This window comes from Hydra viridissima, unplaced genomic scaffold, assembly GCF_058129835.1.
Source record: "Hydra viridissima isolate aposymbiotic clone 2 unplaced genomic scaffold, HvirCarnegie_v1 scaffold_8, whole genome shotgun sequence".
Lineage (NCBI taxonomy): Eukaryota > Metazoa > Cnidaria > Hydrozoa > Anthoathecata > Hydridae > Hydra > Hydra viridissima.
This window is the reverse complement of record NW_028324307.1, coordinates 4,124,148-4,150,000: the sequence shown is the minus strand read 5'-3', so window position 1 is coordinate 4,150,000 and position 25,853 is coordinate 4,124,148. Positions and strand designations below refer to the sequence as shown.

Here is a 25,853-nt window from a genome sequence, read left to right as displayed (position 1 = left end):
CAGGAATCATGTCTCGATGTGTTCCAAACATTGCTTTAAACTTTGCTTTGCTGTGACTCCACATTGCTTCAACTCGATTAGTTGTCACGTTTGTTGCCGGATCTACCAAGTGAAGCAAGTGGTTCACCGTACCATGCTGAAAGCCTTGTGCTCCAAGAGTGTTATAAGCACCCCACATATCACTCCAAGTTTCCGTCCCTGGCCTTATCCATCTATGTATAATCGGCAAAAGAGTTGCTGCATCACGTTGAGCTACAGGGATTAAAAAACCTTGTTTTGTTGTTGGATCGTAACCACCAAATATCCATTGGCCTTCCACAATTCTGCCACGGTTGTATTTGCGGCGAGCAAAAAGAGATTCGTCAATCTCTACAACACAGCCAGGGCCGCCTAATTGTACAGGATTATTCAAAAAGTAATCTACTGCAACATTTCTGCAAAACTGGTTTCAATCGCTTATAAAGCATTTTTTTGAATCCCCAACTTTGTATTTGACATAAGTGTACCAAAATTCAATAATGGTAGATCCAAAATAGCGGTGTTTTAAAAACATTAATCATTAGAAATGCCTTTGGGCTTTCGTATTTAACCAATTAGTTCTAATTCGACATTTAAGTTCAATAGACTAATGTATTATTTACATTACATATATAAACATTATATATAATACCGATATATAATGTATTATGACTGTATTATTATGCCGCAATGTTAAAAAAATAAATTGAAAAATTCATTATTTATTCTACTTATTTATTTGTTCAAGGAAAACAAGGAAAACTTTTATTTGCATCATTTATCATAATTGTTTCATTTATATTACTTTAAAGTAAATCACCACTGTCATCTGAATCATTTACTGTTGAAATATTGTTGATAAACTCAATCACAGACGAATGAGTTTCAGAGTTTTCGTTAATATCCGGAGGTAATAACATTTGTAAAGCTTGAGAAGACAAAGATCTGCTAACTTTTGCATGAGATTTTAAAAGTGAAGATATTGCAGGATCTGACGAAACCAGAAGTCTGCAAAAAACGTCATGCATTGTATTTTTTCTGGAATTTTTCCTGGAGAAATCTTCGCGATATTTTTTTAAGTCTTTGTTTCTCGATTCCTGTGCATCCTCAGATAGTTGTCCTATGGGTAGTATTGCTGTTTTTGTTATTAAGGCTCCATGAATAAGTACTTTGTGTACTGTTGTAGGCATGTTGTACCAAGGATACTTTTCAACAAAAAGTAGTGCAGTTTCGGTAGAATAGTTATCGAGTTTGTCTGCGTCTATTGGAAAGCCACTAGATAATACCTGTAAAATTACATGAAACCGACTTATTTGTTCTAAATCCACTCCTAGAATATCAGCAGACACTTGTGAGTTTTTAAAAAATCTTCGAGCTGTATTTCCGTCATTTGTATTACCGCATCCTGGTTTTGGTCGATCAACTATTAACCCTAGCTGCAGCTTAAAAGCATTCTGGATTAACAATTTTTGTTGTAATATTATACTTTTTTCAATGTCATAACGTGCTTGCCATATTTTTATTCCAAGTTTATACCCAAGATGCAAAAAACATTCAAAAAAGCGAATCCATGTGTGCTACTAATTTTTTTGTAGTTTTATTGCACTTAACAAAATCAGTTTCTCAAGAAACATAATAACTATATCTATATACAATTTGACTGATTTTGTAAAGAAAACAAAACACCGCCATTTTGTTTACTAAAAAACACGACTAGCACTACACAATATAAGTTAATGAAGTAATAGGCAAAAATAGGTGCCTTTTCTTTTAATCAATCTTTAGAATACACTTTTATGAACAACATCCAAATTATAACTAGGCGGAATCTCGCGGGTTCACTACTTTTTCAATGCTTGAAAAATAGGTTAAAGAAAATAAATAAACTTTATTCTGTACTTTTTTGTTCACACTTTTCGCATAAAATTTAGAGAAATAATATAAAACATTTTACTAAAATATTATATAAATACCTTGAATAGTATCGTCCATAGTTAGTTTTTTAGTAACGATAAATAACTTTTTTGTAAACGATACTTATTTGACCACATTTTTTTTTTTTTTTAAATGCCTGTTAAGTGTTTTTAATAACAGATGTTTAACTGCGTAGATTTAGGTAACTTTAAAATTTATACAATTTTTTCTTATACAATTAAATGCAACAGGGCTTTGTTTATGTAGTTTCAAAATAATAAAATCACAATAGTGTTTTTTTTTTTTTGACTTTTGGCCAGCTTTTTTGAAAATTAGCCCACTGTGAAGCGCCCAGAATATAAGTTTGTCTGATCAGCAATGATTTTAAATAGTGCTGCATAAAAAAATTTGTTGAAGTATTGTCTTGGAGACCATTCCAAATCTGGAATCTTCTTGAATTCATCACCTTTGAAACTCGAATCAACATTGTGAGGTTATCGTTTACGCCATCGATAATAATTTTTTTTGCCTTTTACTACTATTTTTTTGATTATGACATTCTTTTGTATTATATTTGGTTTTCTTCAGCGTTATTTTTTACAATATCACTACTGTTATTATCAAAAGCATCCATTTCACTTGTTGATTCACTTCTTAATTCATTTTCTGACTCATTTGTTGATCCATTTTCTAATTCAGTTACAAAATCAACATCATTGTTTGATTTAAGATGCACTGGTTTAAATATGTCAGTGTTTTCGTCATAACTTTCAGATTCACTTTCAGAAAACTTACTTAATTCTCGGGAAGATAAATAACATTAACAATACCTTGTTCACCATTGTCAGTTTTAAATCTTTTTTTTATTACAAAACTTGTTAACCCTTACACAAGTCATCTAAAAATAAACAATTTTGATATTTATACTATATAAACATAAATTTTGTGTGAGTATATACATATATACTTATACAAAATTTATATATATATATTTATAATAATGATATATATAAACTATATATATTATATATATATACAATGTATATACATATAAATATATATATATATATATATATATATATATATATATATATATATAATGTTTTTTAAGCAATGGTTTTCGTATCTTAAGCAGTAACAAAATTTAACCTAATCTGCGCGATGTTGCTGTACAACAACTAAGTAACTGTAATCATTTTTACCTATCCAAATTATAGTTTAAAAAAAATTAAGTTTTAACATAAAACAATAATAAATAATTTTTATAATTTTATTTTTTCCAAACTTTTTAGACAAAAATATATATGTAAATACAGGCATAGAATTTAAGATCTATACAAACGGCTTTTCTGCAACACTTTCTCAACTTGCAAAACATTATTACATGCAAAGTATAGTCCAATCGAGCAGGAAAACAATTTAAATTTAAGGACTCATCTGTGATTAATAATTTTATGAAGTCTGTAAATTAAATGCTAACTTTGGTTACTTTATATTCAACAATTTTTAACTGTTGTTGTGCAAAAAGACCGCGAAGTAAAGGGTTTCTCTTAACCCTTTACTTCGCGGTGTATTATTATGTAAAATCAAAGTTTAAATAGGGTTTCCTGAAAAAAATCTTTGATCGGAAAAAGTTTTAATACCCAACTTTGCACTTTTAGAAAATGCAAAATTTAGTGAAATCTTATTTGTCACATTTGTCCTTTAATATGTTTTAGATTTCCTTCTTTTTCATTGCGATGAAATATTAAATGCAAATAATGTTTCTGACCAGTTGCATGTTTTTTTGATACTTGTTTCAAAGTCACTATCTTGCATGAATCCTACCAGCAATGCAGGTTCTGGACATTTCAGGGGAGAGGGTCTTCAATTTTCAATGAGGTTTTAATGATTAACAAATTTGCTTATAACAGTTGTTTTTTTTTGTTTCATTAGAAACAAAGGTGGTGCCAGTGATGCGGTTTCCCCAAAAAACAGGAGGTTTATCCCATCTTACTCAAATGATATTTTGATAACACTACTATATCACCACTAAAAAAACAATAAATAAAATAACATTTCTTTTAAATCTATTGACATTGAAAATCTATTAAAATTTCTTTCTTTGTTGTAAAAACAGGTAGCAACTCTCTATGTTGAGCTCTAGCTCTAATATATCCATCTCTTGCATCTGGTCCAACTAATGACATAGATGCTACTGTCACTTGTTTTACAGCACACTCGGTATTTTAAGTATGAATTTTAACAGAAGGAGTTTTTAGAGGTGTCAATCTTAGCAATTCCAAATTATCTTTAGTGAACGATCAAGTAAAAACAGGTTTTCCATTGACTAGATCTTGAAGAGTAGTTGCTGCAAAATTCAGTTTAGTTGTTTTTCTTGGTCTGATTTGCATGTCTCCAAGGATATTATTACCCCTTTGTTCCAAAATTCGGTCAACTGCAAAGTTGCGGTCTTCTGCATTATTACTAGATAATAAAGAGATTGATAAACTTTCATGGTTCGCATACCAGCACCTAACTGGATATAAGGAGTCACAATTTCTCTTACTATAACAGGTTGATTTCTAAGAATTCTCAATTGAGACAGAATGTTATTGGAAGCATCTTCAAGTTTGTCTTTAACTTTCATGTCAAAAAAAAAGTTTAAACTAAAATTGTAAACAAAATAAGACAAGTAACTCAAGATTTTTCAAATTCTTATCAGTTAAGTCATGTTTCCTTGTCCACATAAAGACTATTCTCATGCCAGTGGTGAGCCATCTGGCATGGCTTAAGGGGCCACATTGAATTTCTCTAAGATTAGGTGGCAATACACCGATCTCAACTGCTTTACGTAATTTGAAGGTTTGTTTTTGATCTGTTTACATATTTTTTAGTATTGTTTCTGGAATGCCTACAAAGCTCTCTCCCTCTGGCACGGTCGTTTACAAGCGCTATGTTTAGGCACGCATGCGTTAAAATTTTTAAAAAAGTCTTAAACTTTTAAAATGGCTGCGGCTCTTAACGACATAAAATATTTTATATGACAACCGTTAATTTGTTAACATTTTCTTTGAAATATAATGCTGTACTCTTGTTTTTAACTTATATCAGTATATTAATACATATAATTTCATAATTACATCAATAAAATAGTATTAAAATGGTCTTAGCGCGCTTAAACTTCATCTCTAGTTAGTTACTTTTTAGAGTAAAACACAGATTTGTTTATTTATTTAAATTCGATTTTTTAAAAATCTGACTGTAGGAATTCAAAATTTTTTTTTTCAAACTTCAGATAAATATGTTCCATATTAATGATATTTTTTTGGTTATTGCTTCAGCTTTTTTTTGGCTTAAAAGTATGCTTTTACTGATAGGACTATGTCCTAATATAATAAAGTTTCATTTTTTAATATTACTTTTAATTTTTCTTACTTATCTTAAAATTAATATTGTATACTTTGTTATCTGACTAATGAATTATTCCATAATTATCTCCATCTAAATAATAATAATAACAATAATAATAATAATAATAATAATAATAATAATAATAATAATAATAATAATAATAATAATAATAATAATAATAATAATAATAATAATAATAATAATAATAATAATAATAATAATAATAATAATAATAATAATAATAATAATAATAATAATAATAATAATAATAATAATAATAATAATAATAATAATAATAATAATAATATTATATATATATATATATATACACACGCACACACATATAAATATACACACACACACATATATATATATATATATATATATACATAAATATATATATATATTTATATATAAATTATGTTAGTGTATTCTACAAATAGAGTGCTCAATGTTATTAAAGAACAGAGCAATAATAAATTAGCAAAAATGCTTATATAATTTTTTTCTTCTGTGAAGAAAAAAATTTAATAAGAGTTTTTACTAATTTATATATTTATATATGTGTGTGTGTTTTTCTTCTCTTTTAGATGGAAGTAACATGGTTTATTGTATGTACATTTTGTTGTGTTGATAGATACAAAATCAATTGAGATGTTGATTGATTTTTGATTCATTGACACAAATTTGAAAAAATTCTTTGAAATATGAAAAATAAAGAATATGGTATTTAACTTTCTTGGATTACAATCAAGTGGATTTGACAATTGAGGATAAAAATACAGTTAATTTTTTGTTTTCGGTAAGTTCTTTGAATTACCTTATACTTTTATGGTGTTTATTAGCAATATACAATGGATATAATTATTTGGAAATTTTTACTATTTTGGATACATAATATTCTCATATTACTCAACTTTTTAGTTTAAGAAATTTTGAATGATTATAAATTTGTTACATTTATTTAAAAACTAACATAACTACCTTGCTTAAATTATTTGTAGCATATTTACATTTAATCCTATTACTTTATATCCTCTTATTAGTAACTATTTTAACAAAATATAATTTTTTTTTATGTTGATAAAAACAAGAATAATACCCATAAGAAATGACAGGTGTCATTTCTTAAAAATATAGCTTTCTGCAATGTAAAAAATTCTTTCTTTATATAAAGTTATAAATAAATACCTCTTTTAAATTATTTATATTTTCTTTTTTCAACTTTTTATATTTGCTATATATACATAAAAATAATTCAAATAAAAAAGTTTTCTGAAATAAATAAAACTTTATTTTTTATATAAAGTCAAAAATAAATATCAATTTTAAATTATTTACATTTTCTTTTTTGACTTTTTTTTATTGACATATAATTTTTAAAATGCAACACAGATATCATTTCCTTTTTCTTTTTTTAATTTTAGGTCTCAGCGCTCTATTTTTAGGATTAGTTTTTAGATGGTGCGATTTAAGGATGCTTTTTAATCGCATTGTTGGTGAAGGAATAGATTGATATATTATCTTTAATTTGTTGAACTCATGATGAATTGATTCACCTCCTTGTTCACCATAGAATCCAAAGCCAGCACCCCATTTTTGTAAGAATGGTATCGCATGATCTTCCATCATGTGCAACTTAGGTGGCACTGAACCCTGAGGCCATTTGGCATGATAAAATTGCATTAAATCATCAACATATGTTTCTGTATACAAAAACACAGTTATCAAATGCTTAAGCAGAAGAAAAAAAAATTACATTATATTATGTCTTTATTCTTATTATATAATTTATTGTTTAGGTTTTTGCAATTTAGTTTATAGTTGTCAACTATACCATAAAATTTAAAATATAGCTATTAATTATTACATAATTAGATTTTTACGTTTATGTGAGAAAAATTTAATGCAATACAATAAAACAAGCAATAAAGAGGCATTACAATGTAAAACAAATACAAAAAACTATTACATAAAACATACCTAGTTGTGTTAATTCAATTATTGTCATAGTACTTTTTGAAGAAAATATACTATAACAATTGGAAAGCTTATTGAAAAGTTGTTTATACTTGCTACTGATTTCAACTGATTTTTCATGAACAGTTGTTCCAGACAATCCATTGTTATAAACAAGAAGCGGAACAGAATTACAAAGCTCTAATATAGATTTTTTCTGAAAATACACAAATGATACATTACTTGGTACTTTCAGCTTATAATTATCACTATTATTTTATCATCAGCACTATCACCGTCATCATCATTATTATTATAATAATTATTAAATATATATTATATATAAAAATATAAAATATTATATGTAAAACATATAGCACATATTTACTTTTAGCATTTTATGTACATGGTTTCCTATAAAACTTTTCCCATGATATGCTTGTCGCTGTACCTTGAGTTTTTGCAAAATGAACTCAATCTGTTGAATGCATGGTCCCTCACTTTTCTTAAAAATCAGTTCGTTTTCCAAACCATTACACTCTCTAACCTAAAAAAACATGTTTTTTATCCGCATGTCAAAAATAACATAAAACAATCTTATTTTCACAAAGTTATATTTATTAAATTAACTTCTACTAATTTATATATATATATATATATATATATATATATATATATATATATATATATATATATATATATATATATATATATATATATATATATAATTAGTAGAAAATCACTTATCAAACTTTTTTCACACTGTGTATCATCAATTAGACTTATCTATTAAGACACATCAGAAATGAATTCTGATGTGTCTTAATAGATAAGTCTTATTACACTGTGTTTCATGTATTGTCTTAATAGATGAAACACAGTGTAAAAAAAGTTTGATTTTTTTTTTTTTTCAACAACTTGTTGCACCATCAGTAAGTTCATCAGAAAGCTACTTTCCTGATGAACCTTCTGATGGTGAAACAAGTTGTTCAAGGAAAAAATATATATATTTACCTAGACATAATTTTAAGTTTTTCCCATGGTACTCCCATATCAGTTTTCATTGCAACCATCACACTTGCACTTATTTCAGAGTGGTTTAGTCCTGCATTATCTAGTATGGAGTGCCTTGTGTCTTGTGATAATGAATTTAGCAATTTACTTGTTTGATTTGCAACTGCATCGTTTAAATTGCCTGCTAAAGTCTCAAAATGCTTTGCAATATTTGTATTACGCAATCTTAATGTTGATTGTGCTGCCTGAGCACTATTGACATAAGCTTTTGGTGCATGAGTAAAAATCATTGGCTGAAAAGTAGAAATAAAACACGAAAATATTTATTTATAAAAAATAAATTTTCAAATGTTTATCTTTATAAAGACTTACTCGAGGTCCTCCACTTTTAAATTCAATTGTTTTTTGTCCACTTTTTGCCATTTTTTGCTTAATAATATAAAGGGCTGCTTCTTCTAGCTCTTGGGGAATATCACTGTCTTTATTTATTTCAAAGATATCATTTATACTTTTTTTTGAATTACTTGATGAAGTCAGTAATGATGTTGATAACAGTAATTCGTTATGACATAAGCTTTTATGAGTTTTGAATATTTCATACTCTTTTAATGCATTAAATTTTTGCTTGCATAAATTACATACAAGAGTTAACATCTGAAGAAGAGAATTAGTTTTTTTACTGGTCACCATATCATCAATATAAATTTTTTTATTGCACTTTGGGCAGAAAGTCTCATCAATATATTTATTTTTCATTTCTTCCACAAGACATAAAAAACAAAATAAATGTTCACAGCTTTTCAATGTAACAGGCATTTGTGGTATTTTATTACATTTACAACATAAACAGAGCTCTAAAAAAGGATTCAATTCATTTTGTAGTTCTGATATATCAATACCTATGTTTAAATTATGTATAGGTAATATATTTTCTTTTATTGAGTTAAACATTGCAATTGTCCGACATTTTTTGTATTTACAAGATATTTTTTTTTTTTATGAGTTTAGATTTTTTTAAAAGTGAACGTGTGAAAACTGTACCATGCCGCACATTTTCAGCCATCTGACATGTGGCACAGTTTATGCTATGTGGTTGCCAGTTAGTATACAGAGATAAAGAAGTTGTTGTTCTTCTTTTGTTTGCATTATTCATAGTGCAATAACACTTGTGGCAAATATTTTTTGGATGAATGTTCTCTATTTCTTCGAATTTAACAAGAAACACTTGCTCTATTATAGTTTTAAGATTATTAGTCAAACTATATTGTCTTTTTTCAATCCATTTTGCACAAGTCCTGCACAAGTAATTTAAATTTTCGTAGTGCAGTTCCATCTAAAGATAAAACAGTAATGAATCAATGAGAGAAAACTAATTAATAATTATTAAATAAACAAATTTAATGTGGGCTAAACTTTAAGAATATGTTTAAAATTTTTAAGAGAACTATCGTAAACAATATTATGTATTGTATTTATTTTATAAAATAAAACTATATTTGAACTAAATCTTGAATTAAATTATAGTTTATATAATAAATAAAATATGGTACATCACATGCATAACACACACACACACACAAACACCAACACACACATATATTAATACATACAATATCCATATAATGCTTTATGCATATACATTACATATAAATGATACATCATTCGTATATTATACATGCACATCATTTACGTACATATATAAGTGCCTAGTTCGTTTGCGATATTTTTTTGTTTAGTTATATTTTAATAACATCTAAATATAGAAAAACTAACCTAAGATTCTTAGTATAAATTCTTGATTCTGACATAATGACATTTTGAGAGAGTTTGGTGCTTCTTAGTCTAAAAAGCACCCAACTCTCTCAAAACGTCATGCACTCGAGTGCATGACGTTTTGAGAGAGTTCTGAGTAGTTAACTCTGTTAAAATGTTATTAGATGAGTATCTAGAATTTACACCTAAAAAAAGTTGAAGCAACAACCAGAAAAATATCATAATTACAGAAAAGATATATCTAAAATTAAAAAAAAAAAATTACGGAAATCCTACAGTCAGAAGTTGAGAAATTGGATTTCAAATAAATAAACAAAATCACTAATTAGCAACAATTAAGCCTGAATGAAAATATAAATTTAAGTAAAAATAAGACTTTCTTTCCAATTTTTTATTGGTTTTATGATACAATTAAGATATAAATTTATTGAATTAGGTCAAAAGTATGGTAAAATCAATCAGTTCTACAAATAACATAGAAAGCAATGGTTGCTATCTAAAATATAGTTCGTAGCTAAGAACCGCAACCATTTTAAAAGCTCAAAATTTTTTTTCTATTAACTGGCGCATGCGTGCCTAAACATAGCGCTTTCTCCTAATATATAAACGACCGTGCTGGAAGAGTTTTAAATTGAGGATTGTACTCCATTTTATTAACATCAGCAAGACATTTTCCCACTGGACCTACAAAGCAAGTACTACATGATGTTAGTCCATCAACTCCTTCTATTAGGTGACGCAAAAAAAACTCATTTGAATGAAGCATGAATATGGCTCAATGGCATTTGTGACCTAACAGCTTTTCAAGATGTGTTATAGCACCACCGTTCCAGCCGGTGTTAATTAAAGTACTATCAGCTCCAAGTACTAAACATGATTCAGTAAGATTATATTGTTGCAGCAAATTATAAACACCTTCAGCAATCTTTTTAGCTTGCTTATCTGAATGAGTATGTGCATTTGGAGTAAAATGACCAAGATATTGACCACCAGGTTCTATAGTCACGGTTATGTGTTACTCTTTGATAATAATAGGATGTAGATGTCCATTTGAATCGTTTATCATCGCTCTTGTTGAATCTTTTCTTCCATCAAAGTAAATGCCAATATTATCTGCTTTTGGAAGATTGAAATTGTCATTACTCTTTGCTACTACCATGATTTTTTTTCTCGCTCTCTTCAACTTAGAAGGATCACAAGCAAGGTAAGAGTATTCAGGGGTGAGAAATTCTGCTTCAATTAAATCTTGCAGATAACTTGTAGCAAACGCTGCAGTTGCGGCAGGTGAAATCCCAAACTTATAAAATAAAACTAGTTTATATTTATTTTCATTAATTCATCATCCGAACTTTTGCTGCTCAACAAAATAATAATCTATATTACCTTATACTAGCCTTTGCCTTATTTTTTATTGACAGTGTTTTTTTTTGACTTCTTTTCTTAAAATCGTGTTACAAGGAAAGCATAGACACCTAACTTATCTTTTAGAAGCCTTTTAACCAACAATTTAATTTCATTGTCTTGTTTTAAAGTAAAGTTAACATTAACTGGATTATAGTTGTGATTGAGAGAAATATCAGGAGAAATATCTTTTTGATATTCTTCATATAATTCTACATCTTGTTTTTCTGTGACGTAAAACCAAACTCTTACAAACATTATTTTTGTTTTATATGTATATGTGTATATATATATATATATATATATATATATATATATATATATATATATATATATATATATATATATATATATATAATTTGCTATATAAACAAATAAAATATTTATTATTATGAAATTATATTTACCTTAAAGGATGCTTGATCATCTTGTAGTTTTTTCATTCTTTTCTCATAAGCTTTTTCGTCACTGATTTTTTTACTATATTTTTTTCTAAGTTTCGTTGTCTAAATCTTATCAGAATGTCCCATTTGCATATCAGACTTTTCACCTGTCTTATTTCTTTGACTGTATAACCACCTGAGCTCCATAGCTGGAATTTTTTTAGAAAAAATACAGTTGCAATTTATATGTGCATTACTTTTACAATTTTGGGGCGAAGAACACCCAGATAGATCATGTTTACATAGAAGTATCTTATGAGTACATGTTATAAGGTCCATTAGCATATCTAACTTCAAGAAAAGTCCTTCTTTTACTTTTGCCTAAGTTCTTCCCCATGCAACGTTTTCTACTTTCTCCTAAAGGGTTTTAATTCTATAATAAAGCAATTTCTCACCAATAATAACTGGCTGTTGAAACTTAACATTTGCTTTTCTCCATTGAGCAAGAACAAATGGAATCAGATCGCTCGCAAGGTCTTTGTTAGAATATTTGTTATGGTGTAGATTGCATGTTATGCTTTTTTTGTTCTTTTAGTGAAATCCCTTTTTGAATAACTGCTCTGTTTGTTGGCAATATCTAGGAATAAAATCTTTTCCAGGTCCAATAAAATCTGAAATTGCAGTGGTGGATGACCTTGTCTAATCTTTCGACATTTATAATTATCTCGATTAAGTAACTAATAACGAATAAAATATTAACAAATTTCGATCTTGTATAAAGCTTTTATACAGCGGAGAGCCAAGTTAAAATATCTTTTAAAATTAATTCGGCGTTGCGCTTATTAGGAGAGTTTATTACATAAAAATGGATTTTGTTTATTTTATAATAATTTAAGTTTTTTTCATTTTAATAATATATAAATATGAAAATTTGGGTATCAAGATGTTTTCTGATCAAAAAGTGGTACATAACAAACCTACCTTGAAATTTAATATTACATAGAAATACATCATTCTTAAGCTTGAATTTTATTTTTTTCAAAAACATAAATCTCACTGTACCCTACTGTGGGTGGTCAAAGTTTGAAGTAAATTGGAGGTGGTGCCCTGGGGCACTTTTGAAAAACTAGGTGATTTCATATGAAATAACCCATATATATGTATGTATATATATATATATATATATATATATATATATATATATATATATATATATATATATATATATATATATATTATTTATACATATAAATTTATTTTTAATAATATAACTTACGTATTTTTGAATAATTATGTATCATTATTTATGGTCAAATATGGAGTCATTTATTTAAGTTAACATTATATAGTTTGTCTAATACCTGCTAATAACTTATTATTATTTGTTGGTCAAGTGGTGATTTGTTGAAAAGGTGATGGTTTGTTTTGAACAGGGGCAGAGTCCATCAATATGCTTTTCGATTGGGAATATTTTGATGCTGAATTGTTAAATCTATATGAAAAAACTTTGAGCTCAATACCAAACCAATGGTATAACGTTAAACAAGTTATCAATAAATAAAAACATACTTATTATTATGTACCAAATATATTATAACTGGTATAACATTGGCATACGTACTGGTAATAAACCGAAAATAACAGATTTTATAACTGGATATTTTTTATTTTTAAAAATTATTTTCTGTTCATCATTAGCAAATATTCCAGTGTTATAGCAGTTTTTTGCAGATTTTTGAAAACCAGTTTTTGAATACTGTTTGTAGTAGACTTGCTTGTTTTTACTTTATAAACACTCATAGTTAAAGAACTTAAAAGAAAAAAACTGAATATCCGGCATATCTGGCAAAAGTATATGGTACACCTCATTACATTGAACACAGTCATTTATTAGATAATTGTATCACTACTTCTCTATTTCGAAGTCTAGTCTTGCTGCTGGTAAACCATCGGAAACACAATTGCTCAACTCAATGTCACTTCCATTACTGTAAAAGAAGTATAATAACGTTGAAGTATAATGAGGCTAATATATATACATGATTTGGTATTGGTTAGTAGTAAATAAATGGTAAATGAAAAAAAAAAGAATATAACATATACTACCATAGACATTTAACACAAGAATAAGTAAAACCTCTTACATAACCAGTAGAATAAAATAAAATCCCAAAAAAAGATATTACTTAGTGATACAAACAGGATGATACTTTCAGATTCAGTAAATTCTTAGGTTCTTTGTGAATAAAAAGCAGAGCAGGTTTGTCTACTTGAGTAACACATATTGCATCGTTTTTTTTTTGTTCAAAGTTTTCTTTTTGCTTTATAAAATCAACAAATTATTAGAATAGGTAACACTGCCATTTTTATGCCTTATTAAGAATACAGTTGCAATAATACATAAAAAATAAGTAAATAACTAATTCTTTATAAAATTAGATAACACCTTCGTAAATTCTGATCATAATCTTCTTCATTCTCAGAGGAACTATTAATTTTACATCTAAACAGTTTCATAAACGCAGTGGCTACGGTACCGGCTGCTGGATCTTTAGCTCTGGCAGCTAGAGTACCGGCTGGTCTGGGTTCTAGCCAATGACGATGACGTAACTTTTAGTTGGTTTACTTAACATCCGGAATTAGAAACTGGTAGTTCTACGAAACCGGCTGGTATTATTTATTTTGATGAAAATGGATATTGGAAATCTGTTTAATTGTTTTAATAATCCTTAATAAATATAAAAAAAAATTTTAATTTATATTTTTATATTTTAGTTATTTGTTAAACTTTACTTGGAATATTTTACTTGTTAAATTTTACTTATTAAACGTTAAAACCAGCAGCCGGTTTCTTAGCCATTGATGATTTAAAACCGGCTTCTGATTCAGTAAAATTTACTGACAAATAATCAACTTAATCGTTAGTACTATCCGCTCTGATTGTTAGTAGAATGAATGTAGGAGATATTTTTAATAATTTTAATGAGCTTCAGCTAACAATTAAAGAATATGAAAAATCAAGATTTGCATCTCTTTATGTTCGAGATAGTCGAACAATTTAGCGTTTGTTATAAAAAAAGCAAAGTTTTCTTATTGTAAAACAGAAAAAATTGGGTTTTTTTAAATTTGTGAGTTGCATGGTAACTTAAAAGACTTTGTCACGATGTGCTTATATGTATCGAAGCTCAACCGATTTTCTAAAATTTAATTTAAGCAAAAATGAGCCCTAGCCTTTGTGCGCGAACATGTTTTGCAGTAATTATTGGCTTTATTCTAACCCCAACTCTGTCCTGGAGGTTGCCCACCCTTTTATTCCCACCCAGTCTTATCCATTTAGCCTGCGCTTTTGCGCACAAGTCTATTTGTGCTCGCCTACACGCCCGCAAAAAGTTTGGCAAGTGCATAAAAAAGAGCTTGCCAAAAAAATAAAAGCGTTTTATTTTAAATCGCAACTAAAAACTTTTTTGCTCATTTGTTCAACTTTTATGAAAAATCGCTTGTTTCAACCTTCTTTTTTTTAAACTATTTTATATATATATATGTATTTATTTAAGAGTTCTTTTTTCTATTTTTATTTAAATTTAAATAGCTGGGAAAAAAATTTTTTTTGAAATTGTGCAGGCTAACTTAAAAATGACCATCCTGCCAGCGCTTTTTCAGGCGCTGGCATTAAAGTTCAAATGGAAAAGACTGCCCACCCCTCTTTGTATGAAGCACCAAAGAGTACGTTTTTATTGTCAAATCAAATTCACTCCTATTTCTATAAAATCACATCAATCTTTCTGTTAATTTGCAAATAATAAACTTTTGTACATATAATCTTGTAATATAATAATTAGAAATATCAAACAAACAAAATCAACAAAAACAGCAACTTAGCAATTATATTGAAACGCTGTTAAAAACATAGCTTAGGTACGATTACTTTTAAATCTTTCTTGATATATATATATTATTCATACATACATACATACATACATACATACATACATACATACATACATACATACATACATACATACATACATACATACATACATACATACATACATACATACATACATACATACATACATACATACATACATACATACATACATACATACATACATACATACATACATACATACATACATACATACATACATACATACATACATACATACATACATACATACATACATACATACATACATACATACATACATACATACATACATACATACATACATACATACATACATACATACATACATACATACATACATACATACATACATACATACATACATACATACATACATACATACATACATACATACATACATACATACATACATACATACATACATACATACATACATACATACATACATACATACATACATACATACATACATATATATATACATGCTTTGTTCTTGTATCTTTTTAATCATTTTTTTGTGTTTTTTTGTTTTTTAAATTATCTTTATCTTTTATTTTCTTTCCTTTTTTTTTTTGTAACTGTATATACAGATTTTTTTAAATTTCCTTTATTATTACTTTCATTTAATATATTATGACATTTGTCACAAAACCATTCCTTCTTTGGTTTTTTTGAAATGCAAACACATTTGAAATGATACCACTCTAAACAGCTTTCACATTCAAGGCTTTCACTGGAAACTGTATTTAAAGTGCAAAATGGACAATTCCATATTGCCAGTTGCTTTTGTTGCAAAATTGCTTTCTTTAGGCTATTCCAGGCTAAACTGGTTAAATATGGTTTTAAAATATGAATTGATACAGCATCATTGAGAAATGCAGAAGGAAGATTGCCAGGCTTTAATTCTAAATCACCAACATCTGCTTGCATTGCATGAGTAACATCTTCAACTTTTCCCTTTATGAGAATACCACCCAGAAGAACTAGATAGCAACAGATTGCAATTATATTCAAAATGATATATCATTTAATTGCAGATAAAGTTTTTAAAATTTTCATTATTTAATTCATAAAAACTAACCATTTATTTTTCCTGCTACACTTTTATCAATATAAGATAAACACTTTTTTTTCCATCTACATGCACCCATTGCAGTTTTTTTCTCTGTAGCTTTAGGCCTTCCTCGCGACCTAATCTTTGGAGGAAACTTTAAATCTTTTATATCAAAATGAATATTCAAAGGATCGTTTTTGCTTGCCTAAAAGATTTATTTATGCTTCAAATTTTCATGCTTTGAACTTTTTAAAGCTAAGTTTAATTATTCTTTATAATGATTTAAAAATACATATTCAAATGAAATGGAACAGTGTGCATCAGATTAATACCAATTCTCATGCACACCATTCATTTAAAAAGTAAATAATAGCAATTTTTTTATTCTTTTAGAATAGATGGAATTGGAACAATACCACCTCTAACTTTTACATTTTCTTTTTTTAAATCTCAAAACTAAAAAAAAAGCATTACAAAACTAAATGAAAAATAATTCAATACCTCTACGGCATCACAACTTTTCAGAATTTCACTAACTATTTTATTAGAATTTTCAGGAGTGGGACTTTTATGAAGAGCCAAGCTTTGAACAATAGTTGACTCATTTCTATCATTGTTCGAATGAAGATCAGTAGAAGAGTAAATCATTTGTTCTTGCAAATGTAATTTATACTCAAATTCAGTGGAATTATTTGATAAATAATCTGTTTTTGTAAGAGACTGGGGTATTGAAATCTTTGAATTACAGCTATTAACAAGTTGATTTGACAAGTCAGTTGATTTTGAGTCATTTAAAATAAGGGAATTACAAACACCCATAGGGTTTATTTCTATTGGATTAAAGATTTCATTAGATTTGAAGTTAACATCAATACTAATTGGTGAGATTTGAGGATAGAAAGTTTTTATACCATCACATAACATCTCTTTACCAGTATCATCACATAATGTCTCCTTACCTATTTCAGCAGGGTGATTCAAATTATTTTCTATTAAAAAATCCACAGGTGATTCTAGGATTGACACATCTATGTTTTTATTTTCCTCCCAAACTTTAGCTAAATTTTGAAGAACATTTAACCTGATTTCAAATTCATTATTGCTACTTTCTGAGACTAGCTGAGCTAAACGCCGCGAAAGACGATATGCTTTTTTAAATTTTTCAGATTGTGTCAATGGTCTTTCCTTAACAACACCTAATCCCAGATGACTAAGGTTTTCATTTTGGTGTTGGAAAAGTTTATGGTTTTCAATAGCATGAGCCTTAAGCCATCTCACACCAATGCCATCATATGAAAATAGTGGCAAATGTTTCAATCGCCTTGCAACAAACATATGTTTACATGGTAATGCCATTGATTTAAAAAATATACATTGACACCTATGCTCGCTTATCAACACCTTATGACCTAATATTTCTAACGTTGGATGTTCATTTTCATCAACAGGGTTTAAACCTAGTGCTTCTTTGAATTGACTTGCTACAAAGGTTTGTGCATAAAGTGTTAATATTTGAGAAAATTCTTTTAGAACATCATTTTGTAAAACAGCATTCACAGAGATACGCTCGCCAGCAGTGATAAATGTATGATCTCTTTCTTTTCGCATGCAATCAATTACAGTAATAAGGTCTTTGAAAAAAAGAGGAAGAGGGTTAAGTAAATTTAGGACAGCTTTAATTCTTCGGTTCACAGACTCTAATCTATTTGTAGTTCGCTGTCCAAAAGTTAAATTCTGCTGTTGCCAACAATACACCCATTCAGTTACGCAGTTGTTCCAGTTATTTTCAAAATAACGAACAACACTCTGTGGCATTTTCGAAATAAAATCATGTCTCAGTTTTTCAAAATCTATATCAGATGAGGCATAAGCCATTTTTTGAAGGGATTTTAATGCGTGTATTCGCTGGCTTTCTGAAATTCCCATTTTCAAAACAGTAACTTCTCGACTCATTGCTCGTAGAACATGAAATAAGCATAGTAATAAAACTGCATTTGGAAAAGTTGTTCTAATGGAGTCTCTTTCTGCCATGTCTTTATCTGTGAAAATAGTGACAATTTCAGTCCATTTTTCATTTCTAGATTTAAATGTTTCTAGCACTTCAATGAGTTTGATTGAATCCTCGGATGCAGTTACAAAAACTGTTACTATTTCACTTTCTCCATTTGGTCCTACAGCCAGCATAATATATAATGGCAAGCGTAAATTTGTTAATTTGTAAGTTGCATCCATCAATATTAGTTCTCGATACAATGAAAAAAATCTTTTCATTTCTGCATCTTGGAAAAAAATTGATTGAATTACTCCACTCTTATCGCATTTTATGTCCACATCCGCACCTACAAAAAAATATGTCTGACTAAAGTGAAGCAACTTAAACAATGCAATATTATAATCTAAAATTTACCAAGATAATATATATTATTATTATAAGTGATTATATTGTATGAATTATTACATGGTGGTTATATAAATCAAGTTTAATATAAATAATATTGTGCGTTAGTGGAATTGTAGTGTTAGTAGTAAACAAATAGTGTAAAACAAACATTTACAAATGTCTACAAAACAAGTCCAATTGAAAAAATAGTAGCTTGTAACAATGATAAGTATTTCATATTCAGTTTATTCTTCTTTATTTTTTTGCAGTCGTACGTCACTTAGCATAATCTTGTTTCTGAAAATGTTATAAAATACTAGTATTGATAACTAATTTTTTCAAACTATTAAAAAAAAATAATAACTTTCTTAAAAATATTAACACAAAGTAATTTATAAAACAGCAGCATTGATAAGCAAAAAAAAGCTAACCATCACAATTTTTAAAAACTGCAAGTAAAGATTCTATATCTGTGGCACCTTTCTCCTTAGATGCTAAGATCTTTTACTGTTATTTTCTTTCCTATTAGTAATAAATGAGATTAATCAATACATAATAAATTGAACCAAACATGCACCAACAGATCTCTCTCTCTCTCTCTCTCTATATATATATATATATATATATATATATATATATATATATATATATATATATATATATATATATATATATATATATATATATATATATGTATATATATATATATATATATATATATATATATATATATATATATATATATATATATATACAGGGGCGGATCCAGGAATTTGTAACTGTGTGGCCAAATTTAGGATAACCTACTTTACTTTTGGTGTTCCTGTGGGAAGGGCTTGTGAGTAAAAGATAAGCCCATGGGCGTCACTTCTATAACATTTTTTACTTAAAATCATAGGGAGACTTAATTTGTTTTCTTCTCTACTTAACCATCCCAGATTTAATAAGTTGAGAGCGCACTTGCAGTACAATAATTTTCACACATGTGTCTAAAAATTTCGTTGATAAAGTCTTCCAAATTTTTCTATAAGGACTTTTTCATGGAATATAAAGAACCCTTGTCGGCAGGCCTTAAAGATTATTTATATTATACTTGTAGACTTACAAAAAATAATATCATTATATCAAGTTCCTAATTAATTATGTAATCCAAGAACACATATTTACAAATCATTAGAGATAGAATATTTTAATTTTTAGAGGTAAAATAATTTCATATATGAGGAGTGGACTTGCAAAACCAGATAAAATTCACTTATTTAAAAAAACAACTTTTTACCTGTTATTGAAGTCTGTTCACCTAATGTGTTTATTCGATACAATTTTGCTAATGGAATGCTATGCTAAACAGTCGAGTCAAGCTTGGTAAAGTGTTGTTTTGTATTGTTTTAGTTATCCTATTAATAATAAAGTTATTCAAAATGTTGCCTTGGCTATTTAGTTCATAAATTAGACATGTAATACTTGTCTAACTTATTTAACGAAGTGCACCAACGAGAAGGTAAGCCATAGGACTTTGCACTCCATCTGTAAACTGTCATGTTGCCTAAGGTTAACCCTCCATTTCTGGATTTTTTTGAAGGTTCTCCAATTTCTCCTTGATACTTTCTATCATCTCTATGACCTCGTAAAGACATATCATTTCGACCCAAAAACATTATTGTCTTAACAATTGATGCAAGTTTTTTTTTGTTTTCCTCTATAAGCTGCTTTCTAGAAATATCTAGAGAAATTTCAATAGGCAAAGTGTTATTTTTAGCTCTAGATAAAGGCATATTATAACAATGCATGGACTTGATGTGTAATCTGTCAACAGTTTTCTCATGATCATTGAAAACTTTTACAGCATTACGCCAGGTATTGAATGGTTCTTTGAACAACTTACGTAATGCATATTTGTTTGGTAAACTTTGACCAAAAAGAGTGCATGGAAGGCAATATGCACCATCCTCAATTTTAGAATAACAAAGCCAAGAAAACTCATCTAACCATTTTAACAAAAAATGTCTTTTTCTGCTTTTACCTGTTAAGGGGAAATGGAAGCATTTATCTGGAACCCAGACATTGCTAATTAGAGATAACAGCTCATTATCATTTGTTCCTGATTTTAATTTTTCACCCTGTAGATGGTATGAAGAAACAACATAATTTGAATAGGATGCTAGCTGATTTGTATTTAATAAACTAACATCAGCAACCATGTTTTCCTTAAGTGGAACATAAGAGTCAATATTGTTTTTATCACTGCTGTTGATGTCTTCTGAAACAATTACTTCAGTTTTAACTGTTTTATTACAATTAGCCAACTTATCTAAATCTGAAGTGTTCCTGGAAACAGTAGGAAAAGATAATTTACACTGAATTGTTTTTTGTATTTTATTCTCTGTTGCTGAGAAACTTGTCTTTGAAATTTGTTTTCTTTTGATACTAGGTAAAGTTGTATCACTCATTAAAAAAGTTGGTTGTTTGTTTGGAAGATCTTTAATCAGTGTTACAAAATGGTTTGGGTTAAAACATAAAGCACTTTTGTTTTTTGTTTGATCTAAATTACACCACAAAATATTTATTGAACTATTGAATTTTTGGATACGAGGCTTTATAACAGTGTTAAAAAAGCTGTAATACTTTTTAAAACCAATTTCAGGATAGACAGATTCAATAGGTTGCTTTATAACACTAGATAATGCTATTAGGCAAATAAACGATGAAAATGTTTTATCAAAGCAATTTAAATACGCTTCTTTTAAAAGAAGTTCTGAAATCATATTATCATTAATTGTTGAAAAACTATCAGAGCATTTAAATGAAACAGCTATAAAAAACAAATTAGCAAGCTGAGAGTATTCTGATCTATGTTGATTAAAATAACTCAAAAAATAACTATACCTTGCGTAAAAGTTTATGTTTTCAAATATCTCAATTGACGTTAGTAATCTTAGAATTTTTGAAGTATGCTTACTGTCATTTAAAATCAAAGAGACTGAGCTGTAAAGACAATTTCCATCTTCAGCAGTTCTGACACAAAAAAACAATATTTACTGAAAAGTAATATTAGTAATAAAAAAATTAGTGTAATTTTAGTATACACCATAACTTTTTATTAAACAACCAAATCATTTATATATTATGCAAGTGATTTGGTTATTACTAAACAAACTAGTCACTTACATAATTTTAGTGACTTGTTTGTTTAATAATAAGATGTTCCAATAACTAGTTAAATAGCTAAAAACAAAAAAAAGTCTATTAAAAATGGACTGAATTCTCAAAGAAAAGAATTCTAGAAGAAAATAATGCAATGAAGGTCTAAACTGTTCATGTTTCTAACATCCGGAATTTTGAGTCTATTTTGTGATATTATTTGAATTAAAAATAAATTTAAAAAAGTTCTAAAGAAAAAAAAATACCTTAATGCTGTATAACCAAGATTTCTTTTAACTAAGGGTACAAAATCCATCATTTCTGTATTGAATTGGTAAGAATCAGGTTTTCTTGGAAACATTAAATTTATCTCAGAGAGCTCTTTAATGAGTCGAGTTTTGTAATTTAATACATTAGGCCAATGTTTTGATTCTATTGCATAAGCAACTAATTCTTCGGTTATATATGGATTCATATTTTATTATATTTAAAAAATCAAATGACAAAAACCAAGTTATCTTTGTTTCTGAAGAAGAAATTGAGAAAAATTTATGATAATCTCACGGTAGCGAATAAAAACCTGTATTTGTTAGCTCCAATTTAACAGCATATTTTTTAAAATCGGACACGTTAAAAACAACTATGTGGCCAAGTTTTATTTTCACGGTTGAAATTTCGATAAAAGATCAATATTTGAATACTTTTTCACAGCATTTATTGATTGAATAAAGTATCGGTAACGTATAATAAGAACTGTTGTGGCCATGGCAGGAATCTCTATAGCCAAAATCCGTAAATTACGGCAGACAAATTTCAATTTTTAGAGATATTCCTTAAGCGCAAAAACCCAAAACTAATTTGGCTGCCGTTAAATTTAAGCTATATGGCCAACGAACTTCAATCCGTCGCTAGACAAAAAATTGTTACGCAAGTCTTACAAAATATTTTCAAATTCTTTTCAATAACTTAGTATATCCCTAAAATATTTCCATATTTAATCCCAAAAATTCTAAAAGATCTTAATAAATATTAGATGCATTTTCTTATAAATCAGTTGGACTTCAAACTATGTGGCCATTGCCACAATGGCCACCCCTTAGATCCGCGCCTGATATATATATATATATATATATATATATATATATATATATATATATATATATATATATATATATATATATAATTTACAGTTATGTTTAATTTGATTGCTACTAAGACTAAAAATACAATTAGGATTTCAGACTCGCTTTGCCCATATTTTAATAAACATCACCTGTTTCATTTTGAACATGCTCATGAATAAGCCATTTATTGCCATGTATCTTTAACATTTGTTTCACATCTTTCTCTTGATCTTCATTTAGTTTCCTAACTTTTGGAAGTCTTTCAATTATTTCCTAGGTAATAAATAATTTGAAAAAATTAATAATTTCATCATTTTAAGGATAAAATTTAAATAGATTTACAACTTATTTATAAGCAGCAATTTGTTATTTCTAAAATTTTGCTTTACAGATAAATCATTATAAGAAACTTGTTTATAGTTCAAAGAATATTTTTTTAACTTGTCTCAATTTCGGGTTAATATAGACAAAGTTAAAATAAAGTATTATCTACAATGGAAAACGTAATATGAATATTTAATTTGCATTCAAATATCATTCACAATTGTATTACTTTTACTTTTTCTTTTATTTGATAGTATGGAACTCAAGAAACTCATGCTTCATGGCATAACTTTAACTACTAACTTTAAATACGACAATAAGTCATAACAAAAATTAATTTTATATCAGAACTTGAGTAGAAAATGTTACTTATTTAACTGCCTTTTTACTTAGTTTAAAAAAAAAAAAAACAATGACTAAACCAGATCCTACAAACAAAAACATTTTTTATTATATATTTTAAAATAACCAAACACAAATTGAGTCAACGTAAGTCACAAGAATAAGTTTATAAATTCAGTAATCTATTTTAAAAAATATGATAGTAATTACTTTTTAAACTAGTGTTTAATGTTTGTAAATGCCTTTCAGTCTAATAGCAAAGATTTAATTAAGGAAAAGAAAACTATATAAAAAAACTATCATTTAAGTAAAAGCAATTAAGCTAAAATTTGGCAAAAAACTACTTTTATATAAGAATTTAGCAAAAAACTAATACTTTTATACAAGAAAAAAAAAAAAATTACTTTGTCAATTGCATGGTTGTGCTCATTAATAACTTTTTTCACACAGAACTTTTCACCATCTTCAGTAACACCAATGCAAAGTGTAAATGGACATTGAATTTTATAGGTACTATGTATAAATAATAAGTCTACATATAGCATCTTTAGTGAAACGAAACCTTCAGTTTACAAGAAATTGTTGAAAAAAGTTATGATTTTATTGACTAACTTTAATTATGATTTACAAATACCTTTGGTTTGGACGAAGCCCTTTTGATCTCGATTTAAATTGACGCCCACCATGATAGCAACAGTATGTTAAATAATAATATTTTAAATCTTTATTAATATATCGTTGCAAGCCTTTTTTAATTGCTAAATCAATTGTTCGACTATCTCGAACATAAAGAGATACAAATCTTGATTTTTCATATTCTTTAATTGTTAGCTGAAGCTCATTAAAATTATTAAAAATATCTCCTACATTCATTCTACTAACAATCAGAGCGGATAGTACTAACGATTAAGTTGATTATTTGTCAGTAAATTTTACTGAATCAGAAGCCGGTTTTAAATCATCAATGGCTAAGAAACCGGCTTCTGGTTTACTGGTTGTTGGTGTTACGTAATGAATATAAGTTACGTCATCGTCATTGGCTAGAACCCAGACCAGCCGGTACTCTAGCTACCAGAGCTAAAGATCCAGCAGCCGGTACCGTAGCCACTGCGTTTCATAAATTATAAATAGATAAATGTATACGTGGATATTTCAAAACTTATTAAATTATTAAATTCCATAATTTAAGTTACCTTCTAACACGTTTCAATCTATTTTATTCTGACGTATCAAGGTTGGAGGTGTCCTCTGCTCTTTAGGCTTTTGAACGTGCTTTAGTAAGACTGTCTATAAATAAATTAAAAAGGAATACATAAAAAACGTTATTGTATTAAACAAAGGTATTTTTTGCACTGAAACATAAATAGAATATGATTATAAAAGCATAACAATAATTTTACCTGCAATTCCAAGTATTCTGGATCCATTAAATTATTTTTTAACCTTTCCAATACCTGTTGAAATTAAATTTTCCTATTAAGCCAATAGACTTTAATAGATATATTTTTTTTAATACTGGATGAAAGTAGATTGATTTCAACTCCACTTATCCATGTTAGTGGCACATAATCTGGTGTATTAGTTTTAATGAATAAAACTATTGCATACATAATTACACTGTAATTGTGATACAAATACTGTATTACAAAAATAAAATTTTAAATGACGCAAAAGCCGACCTATCTTTGTTTTATGACCGCATACT

At 27.7% G+C, this 25,853-nt stretch overlaps 3 protein-coding genes and 1 pseudogene across 6 annotated transcripts; all 4 read right to left on the bottom strand.

Annotated features, from left to right (window-relative positions):
- Positions 1-6,720: 6,720 nt before the first annotated feature.
- On the bottom strand, positions 6,721-9,286 carry LOC149884628 (uncharacterized). The gene is made up of 6 exons (XM_090096026.1): positions 8,671-9,286; positions 8,299-8,591; positions 8,128-8,146; positions 7,673-7,831; positions 7,309-7,501; positions 6,721-7,031 (listed from the first exon to the last, which is right to left on the bottom strand). Exons 1-6 carry the CDS (start codon positions 9,247-9,249, stop codon positions 6,724-6,726), a joined length of 1,551 nt encoding a protein of 516 aa, XP_089952152.1. The 5' UTR covers positions 9,250-9,286; the 3' UTR covers positions 6,721-6,723.
- Positions 9,287-13,761: 4,475 nt separating this feature from the next.
- LOC149884626 (uncharacterized) lies at positions 13,762-25,758 on the bottom strand (annotated as a pseudogene).
- Positions 16,191-25,126, bottom strand: LOC145183062 (zinc finger SWIM domain-containing protein 3-like). Of its 4 annotated transcripts, none has more exons than XM_090096371.1 (8): positions 24,783-25,118; positions 24,553-24,661; positions 23,632-23,755; positions 19,649-19,739; positions 19,393-19,514; positions 17,339-19,176; positions 16,865-17,042; positions 16,191-16,766 (listed from the first exon to the last, which is right to left on the bottom strand). In XM_090096371.1, the coding sequence occupies exons 6-8, from the start codon at positions 19,106-19,108 to the stop codon at positions 16,327-16,329; spliced, it is 2,388 nt and encodes a 795-aa protein (XP_089952497.1). In that variant the 5' UTR covers positions 19,109-19,176; positions 19,393-19,514; positions 19,649-19,739; positions 23,632-23,755; positions 24,553-24,661; positions 24,783-25,118; the 3' UTR covers positions 16,191-16,326. The 4 variants fall into 4 exon arrangements, with proteins under 4 accessions (XP_089952497.1, XP_089952499.1, XP_089952498.1 ...); XM_090096373.1 differs by having other exon boundaries at positions 16,865-16,979; positions 24,783-25,075; XM_090096372.1 differs by lacking the exon at positions 19,393-19,514 and having other exon boundaries at positions 24,783-25,111.
- LOC149884627 (uncharacterized) lies at positions 20,660-22,958 on the bottom strand. The gene is made up of 2 exons (XM_090096025.1): positions 22,625-22,958; positions 20,660-22,232 (listed from the first exon to the last, which is right to left on the bottom strand). The coding sequence occupies exons 1-2, from the start codon at positions 22,831-22,833 to the stop codon at positions 20,660-20,662; spliced, it is 1,782 nt and encodes a 593-aa protein (XP_089952151.1). The 5' UTR covers positions 22,834-22,958.
- Positions 25,759-25,853: the final 95 nt, after the last annotated feature.